Source organism: Cydia amplana, chromosome 19 (genome assembly GCF_948474715.1).
Source record: "Cydia amplana chromosome 19, ilCydAmpl1.1, whole genome shotgun sequence".
NCBI classification, from domain to species: domain Eukaryota; kingdom Metazoa; phylum Arthropoda; class Insecta; order Lepidoptera; family Tortricidae; genus Cydia; species Cydia amplana.
This window is the reverse complement of record NC_086087.1, coordinates 5,019,962-5,041,284: the sequence shown is the minus strand read 5'-3', so window position 1 is coordinate 5,041,284 and position 21,323 is coordinate 5,019,962. Positions and strand designations below refer to the sequence as shown.

The following is a 21,323-nucleotide window of genomic DNA, read 5'->3' as shown; positions in this document are numbered from 1 at the left end:
ACGGACCGCCTTGCGAGGTAATTGCAGCTTAGAGCACCTCGATTTCTGTGGCGTGTCTCGCGCGAGGCAAAGCATGTACTATTAGGATACTTCGTGCAAAACATGTCTTCACAGAACTTCTTCGCGTAACGGCTGTAAGCGGGTTTACACTTTTACTTTTTTATTTATTTTGAATAAGATTTTCAAATATAACAATCTATTTGACCTAGATCTATTCCTTGCTTCTAGCATAACTTCACTTCAAAATATAAAACTTAAAGGTTGCTTCTAAGACTAAACGAGTAAATGATGATATTTTACCCTTGTATAGGTACGCGGCGATCCTTCTGAACTCTGTGAGCTCGTGTTTCTCGAGTTGCTGCGCGAGCGCGATTGTGTCGAAGTTGTCGAACGCGTCTATCGATGTCCGTAGTCCCTGTAAAACAAAGAGTTTAGGTTACAACCTCAGAAATCCATTGTTAACATGCCTATAACAAACGTAACTCCTTTGGTACGTGAAATGTTTTGCAACCCCTCATGGTTTGTAACCTGTTAGGTTTATTTATTTCCTTTTTATAATAATAATAATAAAGCCTTTTTATTTCCCAAATACATAATTTACAACAATTTTAGATTTTTATTTTTTTTTTCTTAATTTATAGGGACCCCTCTTGTAGGGTATAGGCCTCCTCCAGATTCTGCCACCTCGTTCTGTCCTGGGCTGCTGTTAGCCAGCTTTTGCCGACTACTTTCACAATATCATCCGCCCATCTTTGTCGTGGATGTCCGACTTTCCTTTTCCCAACCGGACCGGCCCATTTGGTAGCGGCGAGGGTCCAGCGTTGGTCTGTGTTCCTTGCTACGTGTCCGGCCCATCGCCATTTCAGTTTTAGGGAATGATGTAATGCATCTGTCAATTTTGTCTTTTTTCTAATTGTTTGACTTTTTACTTTATTTATTTTTCTTAGGTTCAGGATGCTTCGTTCCATGGCTCGTTGACAACTCATTATTTTGTTTTTAATGTTTTTTGTATAGGCCCAAGTCTGGGACCCATACGTCAAGCAGGGTAGAATACAGGTATCCATCACAGTTCTTTTCATACTTAGCTTGTAGTCACCTTTCAATATTTCCTTTTTACTAAGCTCTAATTCCCTCGGCAACCCTTTTTTAGAAGATTATTTTAGGGGATCGCGTTGAGGAAGAACGCCTTACTTTAGCCACTCTAATAATAATATGGGCTCATTAAGACGGTCTCATTGCGTCATTTGATCGGTCGGCTGAATTGATGTAACCTCAATCGTCCGCAATGTAACTAAAATCGTATACGAGTTCACGCGCCGTCTAAATGAGCCCTAAAGGTTACTTTTGTCATAGAGAAATATAGTAAGACAAGAGTGCTCACTCCATACACCAGTTTTGGTACCAAAAATACTATTAGTTTCAGTGTCTACATCTAGCATCGAGTAGCGGAAGTCTTATGCTCAACAACATGAGACTTTCCGGTCGGTGCTACATGTATTGGCAAGTAGCAGTACTGATATACCGCTACTCGATGCTAGATGTAGACACTGAAATTAATAGTCTTTTTGGTACCAAAACTGATGTAATATGGAGCATAGAGAGATATAGTAAGACAAGAGTGCTCACTCCATACATCAGTTCAGACTATTAATTTCAGTGTCTACATCTAGCATCGAGTAGCGGAACTATCAGTACTGCTACTTGACAATAGATGTAGCACCGACTGGAAAGTCTTATCTCAACAGCATAAGACTTTCCGGTCGGTGCTACATCTATTGTTTCTTCAGCTTGTCTGTCCTCCTCACCAGACAGCAGCGTTTCGTGGTAGTTTTAGGTGTGCTGCCGCGAAGTGCTGGAACTTAATTCCGCCGCCGATCCGTGCACTGAAATCGCTTAACACTTTTAAATCTATATTTCGAGCATACTTGTTGAACGTACAAACTACATAATTGTCTCCTTCCTGTCGCCTGCTTGCTTACCTACCCAGTAACTCCAGTATGCAAGCCAACAACGGTCCGCAACGTTAAGCATGCTAAAATGCTGAACTACTGTTTAATTTAAGTTTATTCTTGGTTGTAGTTTCCCTCTTTTATGGTATGTATTTTGTAATCTGTGTCTGAATTGTGTGTTGCCACTCGTTTAGTCTTAGTTTAGATGTAGATTAGTTTTAAGTCAGGTACCCACTGAAAATCAGCGTCATGGCTTGCCGTGGCATTATGCCGAGTGGGGATCCTGTTTAGCATCTAAGTTGTTTGTGTTACTTGTATTGTGTGTTACTTGTACCTGATGCTAAATAAATGTATTTCTTCTTCTTCTTCTTCTTCTATTGTCAAGTAGCAGTACTGATAGTTCCGCTACTCGATGCTAGATGCTAATAGTTTTCTTGGTACTCAAACTGATGTATGGAGTGAGCACTCTATGTATTTTTCTCTATGTATGGAGTGAGCAATCTATGCATTTTTTCTCTATGCTTTTGTTTATTATCGCCTCGGAGTTTGCCTCAGAAGTATATTACCTGGTAGTCCTCCTCGTCGATGAGCAGCGAGTTGAGCGCCTCGTTGACGGCCTTGTTGTTGAGGCTCTGCACGGAGCGCAGGTAGGCCTTCACCAGCTGCAGGTGGCCGGCCTTGGTGAAGAAGCTGACGGCGCGCGTGTGGTCCATGCGCGGCGCCAGCACCAGCAGCAGGTCGTTGAGGAGGAGCGGCTTGTAGTCCAGGTAGAATTGGATCGCGCGGTAGTATAGCTCCATGTTTGCGACCTGGAACACGATGGGGTAATACAGCATTAGTTTTTTTCTACAAATACAAATACTTATGACATGACTAAAGCTTTGGATTCCTCCGAAAACGGTACCGTAATATGACGGCCGTCTTTACGGTGGCGACATGTGGAAAGTACCACGGCGTCATAACACACCGTCATCCACCAAGGTCAAAGCGGCAAATTTGAAAAATGTAGGCGCGATGGGATAACGTCCCATAGAAAATTTGAATTTCGCGCCTTTTCCTACTGACAAGATTTGCTTGATCATCTATAATTTACTTGGAGGATGAAATATCATCAGAAGAGGAAAATAATCGTAGTACGGAATCATTTATTCAAATCTCGTGTCATTTATTCAAAATGGCGTCACCGCTATCTAATAAAACGTTCACGAAACTATCGACACCGTCATGACGGCCGTCATCTTACGTTACGTTGACAATCAACGTAACGACGCTGTCTAGGAAACCGCGCCATCTTGTTTACATAGACAACGTTCTAGTGACGTCAGTCAACGCTATATAGCGGCCGTAATATGACGGCACCGTTTTCGGAGGAATCCAAAGCTTTAAGGTAGATGATTGTCGATCATAGTCTAATAAAACATGGTCTTCTCTTCCCAGAGTGACACAAGCCTACGTCACAATAACATTGCCACTTTATATAGCGCTATTGCATATTATTATATAGCGCTGTCGCATGATGACGTAGGCTTGTGTCAGTCACGTGGTCGGAAGAGAGTACCAGGCGGAGTATATTATTATACCATGATTGTCGATGGAATATGGTTTATATAAGTGACGGTTTTAAACAAAAAGTGATAGTCTGTGCGGAAAGAGAAGAGTCGTGGAATGTACGAGGCCCAATACATTCCACGACTCTTTTCTTTCCGAACAGATTCTATAATAATTTGTCATAAGGTGGGTCCACACAAAACGATCCGCCTCGCGAGGTAATTGCCGCGCGAAGCAGCTCCGTCTGCGGAGACGTGCCTCGCCCGAGGCATTGCGGCCGTGAGTGCGTTTGCTCCACCCGAGGCACATCTACACAGACTGAGCTGCGTCGCGCGGCGAATTCCTCGCGAGGCGGCTAGGTCTATGTGGATCCGTCAAATGGCTGCCCTTCTCATCAGCATTCAACATAAAGCACAGTATTACCTATAGGGGCTTGTAAGAAATTAGGTCTCATGAATCTGTGGCGAGCACTGGCCGATGCGCGCAATCGCGCAGGTCTGTGCTGTCTTGTGTGTCAGTGATCTGTCACGTGAAGATTATTCTGAAGATTTTGTCTAACCGTTTTATTTAATACTGTTAGTTCAATTATCGCGAGTGGAGTTGTTAGTTTTCTTATTATCAATTGTCGTTTTCCTACAAATACTGTGAGAAGTTCAATAAAGATGTCGAGTTACACTAAGAATTTCATTGTCGCTCATCTGAAGATTATCAGTAGCTCGTCACTTCCAAAAATCTCATGATAAATGTGCTATTTTGTGGAAGTTTGTGCAATTGAGCATATGAATGTGTCTAGAACAGGGATGTTGCCAACATCCGCATCCGCATCCGCAGCCGCGGAACTTCCGCATTATTTTCAACATCTGCATCCGCATCCGCATAAAATCGATGCGGAGCTTATGTCGAACAAGTCGGTACAGGAACGTCTTAGCGGCGGCGTAAGTGCTAGGTATAATTTCGTCATTGTCATTACCTATAACGAAATCGTCTAGATCCAGAAAAGTCGGCGAAGTAACTGTTTATTAAATACCTATAACGCACCTATATTCTTGCTCAAATACTAAACGTTTCGTTTTTTTTATAAAAAAAATACTAAAAATGTAATATTTGACGTTTTCTAAGTACCTAATCTTGACATCCGCATCCGCATCCGCGGATGTGAGCCTTTAAATATCCGCATCCGCATCCGCGGATGTCAAAAAATCTGCATCCGCAACATCCCTGGTCTAGAACCGAGTAGTACACGTTTCTATAGTTGAGTATTTACTTTAGTGATGATGTCCTTGAAGTGTCCCTCGCGCCAGGCCTCGGTGGGGTGCTGCATCATGGTGAGCGCGGCGTTGTCGTACTCCTCGTACTTGTCGTACAGGAACACCAGCTCCGACCACAGGTGCGCGTGCTCGGCGGCGCGCAGAACCTGACCAACAAAACCAAACCTCAATATAATATATATATATATTAATACAGTACAACTACAAGTACAGTTTGTCGTTCAATAGATTTTGGAAGATTGCCGTTGGCTGCTGGCGGCGGACGTTATATACGCATCCGATCGTTGACGATCTTCGAATTTCGGAGGCAATCGGCCGTCCGTGACGTCACATAGGATGCGTTCTGAACAGGGAATATTACGCGAAAGTCTGCGTAGGCGCCACTCCCACAATACGTCACAATCTAAGGGTCTACCGCAAGTGAGAGAGTCGAAATAGGCTACATGACAATTTTTTTTTATGGTATCAATCGATCGGGTTTGTTTTTAGGATCAAATGTCTATATGGGACCCATTGCATTAAAGTAACACAAAAGTCAGAAATTGTAGTCAAAGTCCGACAGTCGCACTTCACTCGCGAAACGCCCTATACAAAACGGCCAGAGGCCGTGACGTCATCGCCCATCTTGTAGTATGGACAAAACAAGAAAATTGCGCTTTTGTCGGTGAAATATTGCGTTTATGTATATAGTTGCTATACAATATTTTTTTGGATGAAATGTAAGGAATCGAATGGTACCCTTACTTTTATCGTTTTTGGAAGTTAAAAATAACTTAAATTTTGAAACTTTCAGGTCCTGTAATTTTGTAATTTTTCAATATTTTATATGAATATCCACATTATTGTGATAAATTGCTCGTTTGCTATCTATTTTACTAGATTTTGAGATAAAATTCAACATGTGTCATCATCCCTATTTTGTTATCTAACCTCTCAAGAGTGATACTCTTGCATATTCGAGCGATAAAGAGGCAGATAGCTGAGTTTCGATTTCGCGTTTCCCGGTAGGCCCTTTGTAAACAAACCGCCTTGATGTATCGACGTCATATTTGATTCGTCTGTGAAAACTTGTCAAAAAACAGTTTAAGTTACAGTATGTATAAGTTACTCTATGGTATACTTAAGTTACTAGTGCTGCACTCTGGCGGCAAAACATTGCAGTAATACTCCCCATTGTTTATTTTGGAAACAGACGACCATTACAAAAATCTCACTTCTTTTATGTTCTTCGTAAACCCACTGCGAATGCGCCTATACTACTTATACTAACTACGCGGGTGCGTTACGTAGTTATTTCAATCCGATTTCGCGCCGCTTCCGCACAAGCTACGCGTCGCGTGCGTGCTGCGCTCGCACTGTTTGCAGGTGGTTGTTTTTCCATTCCTCGCTGCCGGCCCGCGTGTTACAAATGGACGCCCGCTTTATATGAACCTTGCTATAATATGGTCATAGAGAAATATAGTAAGAATAGAGTGCTCACTCCATACATCAGTTGGTACCAGTAGTGATTGTCAAGTAGCAGTACTGATAATTCCGCTACTCGATGTCGACTATGAAAATAAGTATTTTTGGTACCAAAACTGATGTATGGAATGAAGACTACGCTATGATATGGTGCACGAACAGTTTCAATAAGTCAGCACAAAATGCAGACAAGCCCGCCGTTTGGCGTCGTTCATCATCATCATCTTCCTCGCGTTGTCCCGGCATTTTGCCACGACTAATGGGAGCCTGGGGTCTGCTTGGCAACTACCTTTATTACCCTGTTAAAACAAGCAACAACGGTTGCACTCCGGGAGTGCCGATAGAAGTGAAAACTCACCTCACTATGTTACCGACGCCCGGTAACACGATACATACGTTTAGCGGAGGTATTCTATTTATTTATTATATATTATTATCATCCTCAAATAAGAACACACTTTTTCATTGACATGTTTAAATTACATACTGCCTCCACGTCAAATTATTTGAACATAGGTAAAGTCTTGAAAAGGAGTCCGCAACATAAATGTCAAATAACATTGAGTTTTTCTTTATTGATTTAAATGCCATTTAAATTATGACTGGCCTTACGGGGCTTACGGTCACGTGATCGCCTTACGCTGTCTCGAGTTTATAATTTTTTCCCCACTTCAAAAAGTGCCCAGCGCCGCTAAAGAAGTTTTCACTTCCAAAAGCCTGTGTCGTCTCACCTTGGGGATGTTGACCCTGGACCAGAACAGCTCGAGGTGCTCCCGCATCTTGGCGGGCTTGTACTTGGAGTAGAGGATGGCGAGTTCCGTGAACATGCCCATGTGGGCACGCTCCAGGCCCAGGGCCGCTTCCAGTAGGCTGATCAGCTCGTCGAAGTGGCCGCGGTCCTGGAAATATTAACCAACAGCAGTTGTTAAACCAATTTCAGCGAAAATAAAGGTGTTTTTCTCAAAAATGGACGGCAAAGTCGACGTTGCCGGTTAAAAAATAGGTCGCGAAGTGCGTAGTTTATGGTCATTCAAAAAATTAAATAGTTAAAAACATTACAGTCTCGATTTCGGGACTGCAATGTCGCATACAAATTCCATTATTTAACGAGTTCCAAACTTTTTAAAACTTTTTTCTACTCCAGCACTTAATGTGTCAATTAAATGACTGACAGTGATATCTAAAGCAATGTCATTTGAATGATTTGTCTATAGGCTCATAAGATGACTGCTAGCAGTCATCTTATGAGTATAATACAACTGCTTTATTTTTTTTAAAGATACAAGTTCCGATCATCTTGATTGAAAGAGGTATGTTTTCATTTACAATAATAACTCTTTTTTTTTTTAAATAATAACTCAATTTTTTTTAAATAATAACTTTTTTGCTGCAGCTGTCATAGAAAAAGTAATGTATGCAACAGCTCATAATTGGTTCTTAAAATTCTCGGGTCTTTTTTTACAAAACTCGACTACGTCTCGTTTTGTAACTTCGACCCTTGAATTTTAAGAACCCTTATTATATCACTGTTGCATAAACTACTATAAATGGCCATATCAAATGAAGGCATAGGTCCCTTAAACAGCCAAACAGATGATCAGCACTTATTATTATAAAGCCTATAACAGACTATCGCACCGCACCGCGACCTTGGAGCGTCGCACCCATAAGTGAGAGCGAGAAACAGATATCTCTTTCTCGCTCTCACTTATGGGTGCGACGCTCCAAGGTCGCGGTGCGGTGCGATAGTCTGTTACAGGCTTAATGTTGGTACCGCGACTATTTAGGTGTCTCAAATAGGTTGGCGTATTTTCAGCAGAAAAATACACTTCTTTTTTTTAAAGCAATTTTTTTAATGGTTGTATTTTTTTCTGTGAAAATTAGAACGTTGCTTCTGTAAGTTCTGTAAAATATTTCTATTTCTTGCACCATTTTTGAGAAAAGCACTATATATGACTCGGCTGGAAGGCTACTTGCTGGCTTCGGATTCAATTAAACGGACTCCCAAGGTCGTCCGTTTAAAACGAATCCTCAGCCTGCAAGTCGCTATACTTCCGAACCTCGACAATAATGTACTATTGATGAAAATAACGGGCGTTTTTCGATTCTGGATATCTGATTTAATTTATACCAAGCAGAAACGTCTGCGACTGATGCTATTAAGCGGATATCTGGCGTAATCCAGATATTCGCATAAGAGTAGAACTAAACAGTTCACAATATAACGAGTTTAACCATCGTCTAGGGTCTAGGAGGATAAGGTAGGCATCTATTTTAGTAAGAAAATCCACACTGTCGCCTTACATAAGGTAAAGTATCGTCAAAAGTGTGGTTTACCCGGGTAACTTTTTTTATTATCATTGGATTCGTTAGCACACTTAATTTTCATTTCTTTAAAAAAGTTAAAAAGTCTAGATTAAAATTGAAGAGTCTCAACATTTTACCTCCCAGTTCCTTAAATAACGTGTGGTATGTCACTGTCACTACTACGGGCCACCCCACATCTAGCGTCTTTCGAGCGTCGGCGTCTACATCTCTATGGCCGCTGCTCGACGCAACTGCGCAGCGACGTCATTTTCCATAGCGCTGATCAGACGCCGACGCTCGAAAGACGCTAGATGTGAGGTGGCCCTACTATATGAACTGTGTACAATGCAGTGTGAGTGTGCAGTGTCATAGAGAAAAAAATACATAGAGTGCTCACTCCATACATCAGGTTTAGTACCAAAAAGACTATTAGCATCTAGCATCGAGTAGCGGAACTATCAGTACTGCTACTTGACAATAGATGTAGCCACCGACCGGAAAGTCTTATGCTGTAGAGATAAGACTTTCCGGTCGGTGCTACATCTATTGTCAAGTAGCGGTACTGATAGTTCCGCTACTCGATGCTAGAAGTAGACACTGAAATTAATAGTCTGAACTGATGTATGGAGTGAGCACTCTATGTATTTTTTTCTCTATGGCAGTGTGTGCACCTGGTAGTAGTTGATGAGGTCCTCGAGCTCGTCGGCGTGCACGACGATGTGCAGGCCACACATCTGCGCCAGCCGGAACTCGCCAGCGTCCACGCACGCGAAGCACACCTCCTTCCACGTGCGTGTGGAGTTGGCCTTGCGCGCGCCGTCCACCGCGCCTGCGCCACAGGACCAACATACGTTAGTAAAAGTGTTATATTGGAGTGCATAAGACTAAACTGAAAAAGATTCGGCATTAAATAGGGATGATGACACATGTTGAATTTTATAACAAAATCTAGTAAAATAGATAGCAAACGAGCAATTTATCACAATAATGTGGATATTAAAATAAAATATTGAAAAATTACAGGACCTGAAAGTTTCAAAATTTAAGTTTTTTTAACTTCCAAAAACGATACTCATACTCATACTCATCAAAGTAAGGGTACCATTCGATTCCTTACATTTCATCCAAAAAAATATTTTATAGCAACTATATACATAAACGCAATATTTCACCGACAAAAACGCAATTTTCTTGTTTTGTCCATACTAAAAGATGGGCGATGACGTCACGGCCTCTGGCCGTTTTGTATAGGGCGTTTCGCGAGTGAATTTCTGACTTTTGTGTTACTTTAATGCAATGGGTCCCATATAGACATTTGATCCTAAAAACAAACCCGATCGATTGATACCATAAAAAAAATTAGTCATGTAGCCTATTTAAGAGACGAGCTAGATTTTACAACTCTAGGTATGTCAGGGAGCGTAAGAGCTAAGTTTAACTTAATTTGAAATTTAGAATCAACTAAATAAAATGTTAGTTAAGATATTTCTCTCCCTATGCCCTAAGTAACAAGGAGAATGGTGTCATTGCCATACATTCATGAATTCTACAATCTCCCATTATTCTTACATAATGATGTTTACCAATAATTAGAAATCGAATTGCCACATCCAAATTCTAGACAAATTTCCTGTAATATCTTCTTCTACATCTTCTGGATGCCCAGGATCTTCTGGATGGTAGGTCGGCCCAGATACCGCTGGCGAGACAGTGTGGAAGCGTATCTGCGTCTGCTGCGAACCCGATAATTGGCAGGAAACGGCGCAGGATCGGGAAAAGTGGTGTGCTCTCGTTTCGGAGATCCTCTTTGGGTCGCTGAGCCGTAATAATTAGTTACATCTGGATTTCAAGACCGTTGAACCTGAAAATGCGACTCCTCAAAGATATCCTATAGGATATAGTAAACTCACCCTGGAACTCCTTGAGGTGTACAAGCGTGATGGCGAGCCGGGCGAAGTTGCTAACATTATTATACAGCAACTTCGCCGCGTTGTACATCTTGTCGTCGAAGCAGCGGTCGCCGATCTTCTGTATATCGGCATGGTTGGGCCCAGAGATGAACTCTTCCAGGTCGGCGAGGCGGCCGGTACGGGCGTAAGCGTAGATTAGTTCCGATTCGATGTAAGATTCGCGCGCCTTCTTGCGGGCCATCTAGAAAAAAAAAGACATGCCAGGTTACTCGGTCAAAACGTACGTTTAAAATGATTCAACCGTGAAAAACTGGTGTTCATATTCCTAAAGCTTTGGATTCCTCCGAAAACGGTGCCGTCATATTACGGCCGCTATATAGCGTTGACTGACGTCACTAGAACGTTGTCTATGTAAACAAGATGGCGCGGTTTCCTAGACGGCGTTACGTTACGTTGATTGTCAACGTAACGTAAGATGACGGCCGTCATGACCTTGTCGATAGTTTCGTGAACGTTTTATTAGATAGCGGTGACGCCATTTTGAATAAATGACACGAGATTTGAATAAATGATTCCGTACTACGATTATTTTCCTATTGTGATGATATTTCATCCTCCAAGTAAATTATAGATGATCAAGCAAATCTTGTCAGTAGGAAAAGGCGCGAAATTCAAATTTTCTATGGGACGTTATCCCATCGCGCCTACATTTTTCAAATTTGCCGCTTTGACCTTGGTGGATAACGGTGTGTTATGACGCCGTGGTACTTTCCACATGTCGCCACCGTAAAGACGGCCGTCTTTTGCTGCCGCTATATGACGGCCGTCATATGACGGCACCGTTTTCGGAGGAATCCAAAGCTTAAGGCAAGCTCTGGGCTTCTGTTGAGGTTATCTCATGATTTATCCCAAGTAACAGTGGCTACCACCATAGGCATAAAAGGGGAAGGATCATTCGCCTTGAAGTAGGAGCCTATGGGCTTCACTAATCCTTGTTGGAGCAACTTCTTCAGTAACCTAACTGCACAGACAATCCAACCTCTAGACATAGCATAGTCGCGCTACCCCCTCTGCCACACATACGGTAGCGTTAAGCTTTGGATTCCTCCGAAAACGGTGCCGTCATATGACGGCCGTCATATAGCGGCAGCAAAAGACGGCCGTCTTTACGGTGGCGACATGTGGAAAGTACCACGGCGTCATAACACACCGTCATCCACCAAGGTCAAAGCGGCCAATTTGAAAAATGTAGGCGCGATGGGATAACGTCCCATAGAAAATTTGAATTTCGCGCCTTTTCCTACTGACAAGATTTGCTTGATCATCTATAATTCACTTGGAGGATGAAATATCATCAGCAGGCATCGGAGTTTTTGTCGCATGGTAAGACTAATAGCAAGCTATGGAGTCGACATTTGCCATAAATGTAAACTCTTATTCATACTCATACTCATGATTAATTTTATTTAATATGAGAACAGATTACTAAATAGTTACTACGTATATAAGTTTAATTTATTAAACCTCATTTGTTGCAATAAATGTATGTTTCAATTGGGCGAGTTGTACTTCACAACTCAAGCACACTATAGCAGATTTTTCATAGTCATATTGTAAATCGTTGTATGGCTCTATCCATGCCAAAATTGCAGCTATTTCTGGGTTAGGCATAATAATTAATTATGGAATATTCCTCAACGTATTTACCACATACAGATATAAATAACTACTACGTTTGCAATCACCAGTGATTGACACATGACAAATACTTATCAATTTTATCAGCGGTCAGTGTCAGTACCTACATGACATTAGGTCTTTCGCAGCGATGTAGTTTGTATAGTTGTACCTATGTTAAAATAGTTGAAGTTATGAATTCATAATGTAATAGAATTTTTTTTTTTTTATATAATTCGACTAAGATAATATACACGACCGACAGCTCTAAAGGCATTTTAAGATAAATTAAATAAATGAGTATGAGTATGAATAAGAGTTTACATTTTTTGGCAAATGTCGACTCCATAGCTTGCTATTAGTCTTACCATGCGACAAAAACTCCGATGCCTGATCATCAGACAAGGAAAATAATCGTAGTACGGAATCATTTATTCATATCTCGTGTCATTTATTCCAAAATGGCGTCACCGCTATCTAATAAAACGTTCACGAAACTATCGACAAGGTCATGACGGCCGTCATCTTACGTTACGTTGACAGTCAACGTAACGTAACGCCGTCTAGGAAACCGCGCCATCTTGTTTACATAGACAACGTTCTAGTGACGTCAGTCAACGCTATATAGCGGCCGTAATATGACGGCACCGTTTTCGGAGGAATCCAAAGCTTTACTCCATCTTCGAGTCAATCCCGTGACGTGATTGGTCCGTGTCTTTGAACGGACCAATCACGGCACGGGATTCGCTCACCTCGCACCCCCGTATTTTTGGCAGCATCGGTTTCATGAAAGAATTGGCCTAAGCTCAGTCTAGAGGTTGGATTGTCAGTGCCTAACTGCAAGTATCTGACAAGGTCTCACGACTGTTTCTGCGTGGCGGTGATAGGCCTGCTGGAGCTACGCTTTGGCGAGCTGCGACCACACGAGTATATCTCACCTGCAAGTATCTGACGAGGTCGTCCCACGACTGCTCCTGTGTGGCGGTGGCGACCACGTCCATGTAGGCGCAGGGGTCGTCGGCCTTGATGTACGAGTCGATGGCTTCTTTCACCAGCCCCTGTTGGAGTTGGGCCTTGGCGAGCTGCGACCACACGAGTATATCTCACCTGCAAGTATCTGACTAGGTCGTCCCACGACTGTTCCTGTGTGGCGGTGGCGACCACGTCCATGTAGGCGGAAGGGTCGTCGGCCTTGATGTACGAGTCGATGGCTTCTTTCACCAGCCCCTGTTGTAGTTGGGCCTTGGCGAGCTGCGACCACACGAGTATATCTCACCTGCAAGTATCTGACGAGGTCGTCCCACGACTGCTCCTGTGTGGCGGTGGCGACCACGTCCATGTAGGCGGAGGGGTCGTCGGCCTTGATGTACGAGTCGATGGCTTCTTTCACCAGCCCCTGTTGTAGTTGGGCCTTGGCGAGCTGCGACCACACGAGTATATCTCACCTGCAAGTATCTGACGAGGTCGTCCCACGACTGTTCCTGTGTGGCGGTGGCGACCACGTCCATGTAGGCGGAGGGGTCGTCGCCCTTGATGTACGAGTCGATGGCTTCTTTCACCAGACCCTGTTGTAGTTGGGCCTTGGCGAGCTGCGACCACACGAGTATATCTCACCTGCAAGTATCTGACGAGGTCGTCCCACGACTGCTCCTGTGTGGCGGTGGCGACCACGTCCATGTAGGCGGAGGGATCGTCGGCCTTGATGTACGAGTCGATGGCTTCTTTCACCAGCCCCTGTTGGAGTTGGGCCTTGGCGAGCTGCGACCACACGAGTATATCTCACCTGCAAGTATCTGACGAGGTCGTCCCACGACTGTTCCTGTGTGGCGGTGGCGACCACGTCCATGTAGGCGGAGGGGTCGTCGGCCTTGATGTACGAGTCGATGGCTTCTTTCACCAGCCCCTGTTGGAGTTGGGCCTTGGCGAGCTGCGACCACACGAGTATATCTCACCTGCAAGTATCTGACGAGGTCGTCCCACGACTGTTCCTGTGTGGCGGTGGCGACCACGTCCATGTAGGCGGAGGGGTCGTCGGCCTTGATGTACGAGTCGATGGCTTCTTTCACCAGCCCCTGTTGGAGTTGGGCCTTGGCGAGCTGCGACCACACGAGTATATCTCACCTGCAAGTATCTGACGAGGTCGTCCCACGACTGTTCCTGTGTGGCGGTGGCGACCACGTCCATGTAGGCGGAGGGGTCGTCGGCCTTGATGTACGAGTCGATGGCTTCTTTCACCAGCCCCTGTTGTAGTTGGGCCTTGGCGAGCTGCGACCACACGAGTATATCTCACCTGCAAGTATCTGACGAGGTCGTCCCACGACTGTTCCTGTGTGGCGGTGGCGACCACGTCCATGTAGGCGGAAGGGTCGTCGGCCTTGATGTACGAGTCGATGGCTTCTTTCACCAGCCCCTGTTGGAGCTGGGCCTTGGCGAGCTGCGACCAAACGCCGGGCTCGTTGCAACGCTCCGCGAATTCGTTCGCGCGCTCGAGGTCCTTCACTTGTTCTATTAACACCTGAAATAGGATACATATTATGTATGATAATATCAATTTAAAAATTGCCATGACGTTTTACAGACAATGCAAGGCTATGAGGTCGAAATATAAAAGTATACCTTGTCAAAAAACCTTTGTAACATTTTCCTTGGAATTCATACTCTTGTAGTCCAAACAACGTGGCGTGACACGACGTAGGACCTACTATTGACAGAAAATGTTTTGGACACCAACATGCTTTGCCAAAGCCATCAAAGATGCGATTAAGACTTCTAATATAATAACTGTATTCGACGTTTCTCTAATTTCCTTGCGCCCCCTGTATGCTAGCTTTAGATGCCTAATAGGCTGCATAATCATCCGAAAATGGAGTAAAAAATCTTTGTTCGACAACTTTAATTTCAAAGCTACGTCTTTACATTTAAATTATCGAGTTGATCGTAAACTAACGTACCTGGATAGCAGAGGTGTTAACGTCGAACTTCTTGAAGATGGCGAACGCCTCCTCGTACAGCTCGTTGCTGATGGCGATGTTGGCGATATCGGGCGCGTCGTAGTTGTCCAACCGGTTGATGTACTCCATCACGCGCGTGCGGTCCGCCTTTATTGCTGTAGATATAAGGTTCATTTTAGCTCAGATTTATATGTATAATTCCGTAAGAGACTATAGTTTCGAACTTCTTTCAGGGACTTCGTGAGTTCGAGTTCAGTTGACAAATGGCTTTGCACGAGTGGCCAATGCCGAAAGACTGTCACATACTTTTGCTTATTAGTGTTCCGTATTTGTATGAACTATCTTTATACGGACAATGGAATAATATGCTGACGATGAAGCTGTAAGGTGGCCTAAGGAATTCCTCGCCAGAAACCCGCAACAACATGGTTTTGACTCTGAAGGTCTCGAAAGACTTTCATAGGCGCAAAGATTTATCAAAAGAAATGTATTTTTTTTTACTAAGTGGGTCTCACCTGTCAAGATAAGCAAGTTCTGCAGGTTCCTATGGTCGGAGAACACGGAGTTGTCGAGAACGATCTTCTCGAGCAGTTCTATCAGCTCATTAGGCAGATCGGCGGTCATGAAAGCTTTCACCGTTACTGAGATGTCTTCTGGGTCTTGCGTTTCCGAGAGCGCCGTTTGAACGACCTGTGGAAAGATTTTTTTTTATATTTTATTTTATTTTAGTACATGGAAAACCAACAGCGCTATATATATCCAGAAATTACAATAGAATCACAGAGCCAATTATAGGTTATATTTAAAAATTAAAATGATGGTTTTATTCTGTACTTGAATGTGTGTTATTGTTTGCTATATCGGAATAGGACTCGGTTCAGATAAGTAGCCATAGTGCCGATTCCCGGGGGCAGAAGCTACGCGATTGGGTCACCAATAGATAATAGCTGGACTAACTTCAGGAGTGTCCAACAGTAGGTCTGAAGTTGGGGACAAAACTTTGCCAATTTTTCTCAGAGGCGGCAGTGGATTTTTTGGACTATAGATGATTGAAAGGCAGACTACTTCTATATATATAACAATCGTAGCGGAAAACCTCAGTCTACGAGTGTTGCCTGCTTCTGGTGGCTACGCCGATCTGATGAAGATTAAGCGATTTTGGCTGGAAAGGGTCGCCATGGTGCATTCCGTTAGAGATCTCTGATATACCCCCAGCGTCCCGTTGTTTCCCATAAAGTTTTAAGTAATAATGTATTGTTTGTCATATTAGTCATAAAACTGAAACCGTTAACATTTCAGGATTTTCGTTAAGTTATCCTATAGATAGGTTAGGTTAAATTTGTTTTATGGCAATCCTGAAGTGACGCGTTTCTGAACCAAATTAATTATGATTAACGAAAATGCGGGCAAACAATACATTATGGCTTAAAACTATTTGGGAAACAATAGAGACCCAACTCCAGCAGTTTGTACTAAGGGTGGCATACCTGGTCGATGAGCTGCCGCTTGTAGGGGTTGGATTCAGCGAGCACCTCCAGCCACAGCTCCTGGTCGCGGCGGCGCACCAGGTAGCGCGCCTGCGTCTTGAACAGCGAGTTGTCGTTGCACACGGCGATCAGCTCGCGGTCGCACTGCCCGCGCTCGTAAGCCACGCACGCGAGGTGGGGGTCGCGCTTCTCGCAGTACTTGCCAACTACGCGCGAGTCGTACCTGCGAGATAAAACAATGTATTATAGTTCGTTTTTACGGTTCCGTAGCCAAATGGCAAAAAACGGAACCCTTATAGATTCGTCATGTCTGTCTGTCCGTCCATATGTCACAGCCACTTTTCTCCGAAACTATAAGAACTATACTGTTGAAACTTGGTAAGTAGATGTATTCTGTGAACCACATTAAGATTTTCACACAAAAATAGAAAAAAAAACAATAAATTTTTGGGGTTCCCCATACTTCGAACTGAAACTCAAAAAATTTTTTTTCATCAAACCCATACGTGTGGGGTATCTATGGATAGGTCTTCAAAAATGATGTTGAGGTTTCTAATATCATTTTTTTCTAAACTGAATAGTTTGCGCGAGACACTTCCAAAGTGGTAAAATGTGTGTCCCCCCCCTGTAACTTCTAAAATAAGAGAATGATAAAACTAAAAAAAATATATGATGTACATTACCATGTAAACTTCCACCGAAAATTGGTTTGAACGAGATCTAGTAAGTAGTTTTTTTTTATACGTCATAAATCGCCTAAATACGGAACCCTTCATGGGCGAGTCCGACTCGCACTTGGCTGCTTTTTTTTAGCATTAGAAAGAACTTGCAGAAGGTAAGCGATCTTGACATGTCTTTTAATTGAAAAACGCTTTTTAAAATCAAAAACTATTACTTATGAAAGCAGAAGAATATAAATGATCGTATTAGATTCATATTTGTTACATATTTGCCGTAACTTATTTTTAAAATGTGTTTTTCAATTAAAAGACACATCAAGATTGTTTACCTTATTTCTAATGCTAAAAAAAACTATAGTTGTGTTCACCAACTTGTAACTGGTGTGACTATCAATTTGTCAAACGATCGAACAATTGCAGATTCACATTTTAGGGTTCCGTACCCAAAGTGTAAAAACGGGACCCTATTACTAAGACTCCACTGTCCGTCGTCTGTTTGTCACCAGGCTGTATCTCATGAACCGTGATAGCTAGACAGTTGACATTTTCACAGATGATGTATTTCTGTTGCCGCTATGACAACAAATACTAAAAACAGAATAAAATAAATATTTAAGCGGGGCTTCCATACAACAAACGTGATTTTTACGTAATGGTACGGAACCCTTCGTGCGCGAGGCCAAATCGCACTTGGCCGGTTTTTTAATCCTATCCTCTTCTCAATGTAACTTTAACCCACATAATTGATATGGAGTCGGCAGGGTGATTTAACCCATTCATTGCCACCCAGCCAAACAAGACATCCGCGCCAAGCCACAAAAAATTCTTCATATATAGGTGTAGTACCACGATCCCGCCTATCGGGTCGTCCGACCTGGGAACGACATCATAAAATACCCGATGGGGGCTGTTAAATTAGGGCACTCACCATTGGTTCTCCTTGAGGAACCGCTCGGGGTTGTTGTTGATCCCGACTATCGGGTCGTCCGGCCTGGGAACGACATCATAAAATACCCGATAGTCTGGTTTTCGGCACTGAATGTGTTAAAATGGTGCACTCACCATTGGTTCTCCTTGAGGAACCGCTCGGGGTTGTTGTTAATCCCGACTATCGGGTCGTCCGGCCCGGGAACGACATCATAAAATACCCGATAGCCGGGTTTTCGGCACTGAACGTGTTGAAGTGGTGCACTCACCATTGGTACACCTTGAGGAACCGCTCGGGGTTGTTGTTGATCCCGACTATCGGGTCGTCCGGCCCGGGAACGACATCATAAAATACCCGGTAGTCGGGTTTTCGGCACTGAATGTATTAAAGTGGTGCACTCACCATTGGTACACCTTGAGGAACCGCTCGGGGTTGTTGTCGATCCCGACTATCCCGGCCGGGTCGTCCGGCCCGGGAACGACATCATAAAATACCCGATAGTCGGGTTTTGGGCACTCAATTTGTTAAATTAGTGCACTCACCATTGGTTCTCCTTGAGGAACCGCTCGGGGTTGTTGTTGGAGTCGATGTAGATCTTGGCGAGCGCGTTGTGCGTGGCCGGTTCGTGGCAGCCCTCGTGCACGCAGCTCTCCAGCCACGGCAGCAGCAGCTTCCGTCTGCACTGAACTGAACGTGTTAGAATAGTGCACTCACCATTGGTTCTCCTTGAGGAACCGCTCGGGGTTGTTGTTGGAGTCGATGTAGATCTTGGCGAGCGCGTTGTGCGTGGCCGGTTCGTGGCAGCCCTCGTGCACGCGGCTCTCCAGCCACGGCAGCAGCAGCTTCCGTCTGCACTGAACTGAACGTGTTAGAATAGTGCACTCACCATTGGTTCTCCTTGAGGAACCGCTCGGGGTTGTTGTTGGAGTCGATGTAGATCTTGGCGAGCGCGTTGTGCGTGGCCGGTTCGTGGCAGCCCTCGTGCACGCGGCTCTCCAGCCACGGCAGCAGCAGCTTCCGTCTGCACTGAACTGAACGTGTTAGAATAGTGCACTCACCATTGGTTCTCCTTGAGGAACCGCTCGGGGTTGTTGTTGGAGTCGATGTAGATCTTGGCGAGCGCGTTGTGCTTGGCCAGTTCGTGGCAGCCCTCGTGCACGCGGCTCTCCAGCCACGGCAGCAGCAGCTTCCGTCTGCACTGAACTGAACGTGTTAGAATAGTGCACTCACCATTGGTTCTCCTTGAGGAACCGCTCGGGGTTGTTGTTGGAGTCGATGTAGATCTTGGCGAGCGCGTTGTGCGTGGCCGGTTCGTGGCAGCCCTCGTGCACGCGGCTCTCCAGCCACGGCAGCAGCAGCTTCCGTCTGCACTGAACTGAACGTGTTAGAATAGTGCACTCACCATTGGTTCTCCTTGAGGAACCGCTCGGGGTTGTTGTTGGAGTCGATGTAGATCTTGGCGAGCGCGTTGTGCGTGGCCGGTTCGTGGCAGCCCTCGTGCACGCGGCTCTCCAGCCACGGCAGCAGCAGCTTCCGTCTGCACTGAACTGAACGTGTTAGAATAGTGCACTCACCATTGGTTCTCCTTGAGGAACCGCTCGGGGTTGTTGTTGGAGTCGATGTAGATCTTGGCGAGCGCGTTGTGCGTGGCCGGTTCGTGGCAGCCCTCGTGCACGCGGCTCTCCAGCCACGGCAGCAGCAGCTTCCGTCTGCACTGAACTGAACGTGTTAGAATAGTGCACTCACCATTGGTTCTCCTTGAGGAACCGCTCGGGGTTGTTGTTGGAGTCGATGTAGATCTTGGCGAGCGCGTTGTGCGTGGCCGGTTCGTGGCAGCCCTCGTGCACGCGGCTCTCCAGCCACGGCAGCAGCAGCTTCCGTCTGCACTGAACTGAACGTGTTAGAATAGTGCACTCACCATTGGTTCTCCTTGAGGAACCGTTCCGGGTTGTTGTTGGAGTCGATGTAGATCTTGGCGAGCGCGTTGTGCGTGGCCGGTTCGTGGCAGCCCTCGTGCACGCGGCTCTCCAGCCACGGCAGCAGCAGCTTCCGTCTGCACTGAACTGAACGTGTTAGAATAGTGCACTCACCATTGGTTCTCCTTGAGGAACCGTTCCGGGTTGTTGTTGGAGTCGATGTAGATCTTGGCGAGCGCGTTGTGCGTGGCCGGTTCGTTGCAGCCCTCGTGCACGCGGCTCTCCAGCCACGGCAGCAGCAGCTTCAGTCTGGAACAAGTACACATATTAGCATTAGGGTCTCCTACTAGTCAAATAGGTTTCTTTTTTAGAACTGGCAAAACTATTTGCTAATATGGAATTTATATGAAACATTACACAATGAGGTCACGGTAAACTCACCACTTTTTATATTTCTATTCGACTTATTAAATAGACATTGTGTTTAAAATTAACTGCTATCTATATTTTTCTAATAATTATCTGGTGCTTTATGTCATGCATGGTGTGAAATAAGTTTCTTTTAATACAGTCAAGTACCCTATTAGAAGATAAAACAAAAACACCCGCAAATCATAACAAAGTCTATGTATTTTTTTAGTGACAATATTGTTCACATTTAATAACTCTATTTCTTACGTAAAATACATAACATATACAATTTTTATTTTGTATTGTGGAAAGTGGCGTAATTATGTACGACTTCGCACGATCGCGACACCCAGTCTGTAAAAAGGCTACTGTAGAAAGGGAAAGTTAATATTTGTCTATCCTCGTGCCGCCCAATGTACATTAGGATGTACACTCAGTTTCGATAGAATGTCAACCTTAATTTAAAAAACTTCCTTTGCTATCATTTTGTATAGTGGACGGCACAAGGCTATGTATAAAATAAACACGTTCCATTTGTGTCATAATTATTTGCCTGTTACAGTGTTAGATTTATATCGCGTATATAATAAAACAATATAATAAATATGTAACCACGTTTCATTTTTATTACCACACTAAGTATCAAAATAATATGAGTGCCGTATCGCTTCGGGGCGGTCTATCGTCCTACACTACCAAAACGTAATATCTAGAATATCAGTGACATTAAATTTGAACCTTAATACTATGACGATACCGGTTGTTTTTCAATATGAATGTTGTACTGGCACGTGCTAACGCTCGAGCTAGCGGCTTTGCGACAATAG

At 44.2% G+C, this 21,323-nt stretch overlaps 1 protein-coding gene across 1 annotated transcript in view; it reads right to left on the bottom strand.

Annotated features, from left to right (window-relative positions):
• The window catches only part of LOC134656978 (clathrin heavy chain), a 61,973-nt gene that overhangs the window by 4,326 nt on the left and 36,324 nt on the right, over nt 1-21,323 (bottom strand). The window contains exons 15-25 of the mRNA XM_063512543.1: nt 20,260-20,394; nt 16,562-16,784; nt 15,590-15,764; nt 15,075-15,229; nt 14,414-14,638; nt 10,447-10,687; nt 9,208-9,365; nt 6,961-7,128; nt 4,762-4,911; nt 2,516-2,758; nt 301-415 (exon numbers count right to left, since the gene is read on the bottom strand). Coding sequence (XP_063368613.1) covers nt 301-415; nt 2,516-2,758; nt 4,762-4,911; nt 6,961-7,128; nt 9,208-9,365; nt 10,447-10,687; nt 14,414-14,638; nt 15,075-15,229; nt 15,590-15,764; nt 16,562-16,784; nt 20,260-20,394 — 1,988 coding nt within the window. The remainder of the gene's footprint in view (nt 1-300; nt 416-2,515; nt 2,759-4,761; nt 4,912-6,960; nt 7,129-9,207; nt 9,366-10,446; nt 10,688-14,413; nt 14,639-15,074; nt 15,230-15,589; nt 15,765-16,561; nt 16,785-20,259; nt 20,395-21,323) is intronic.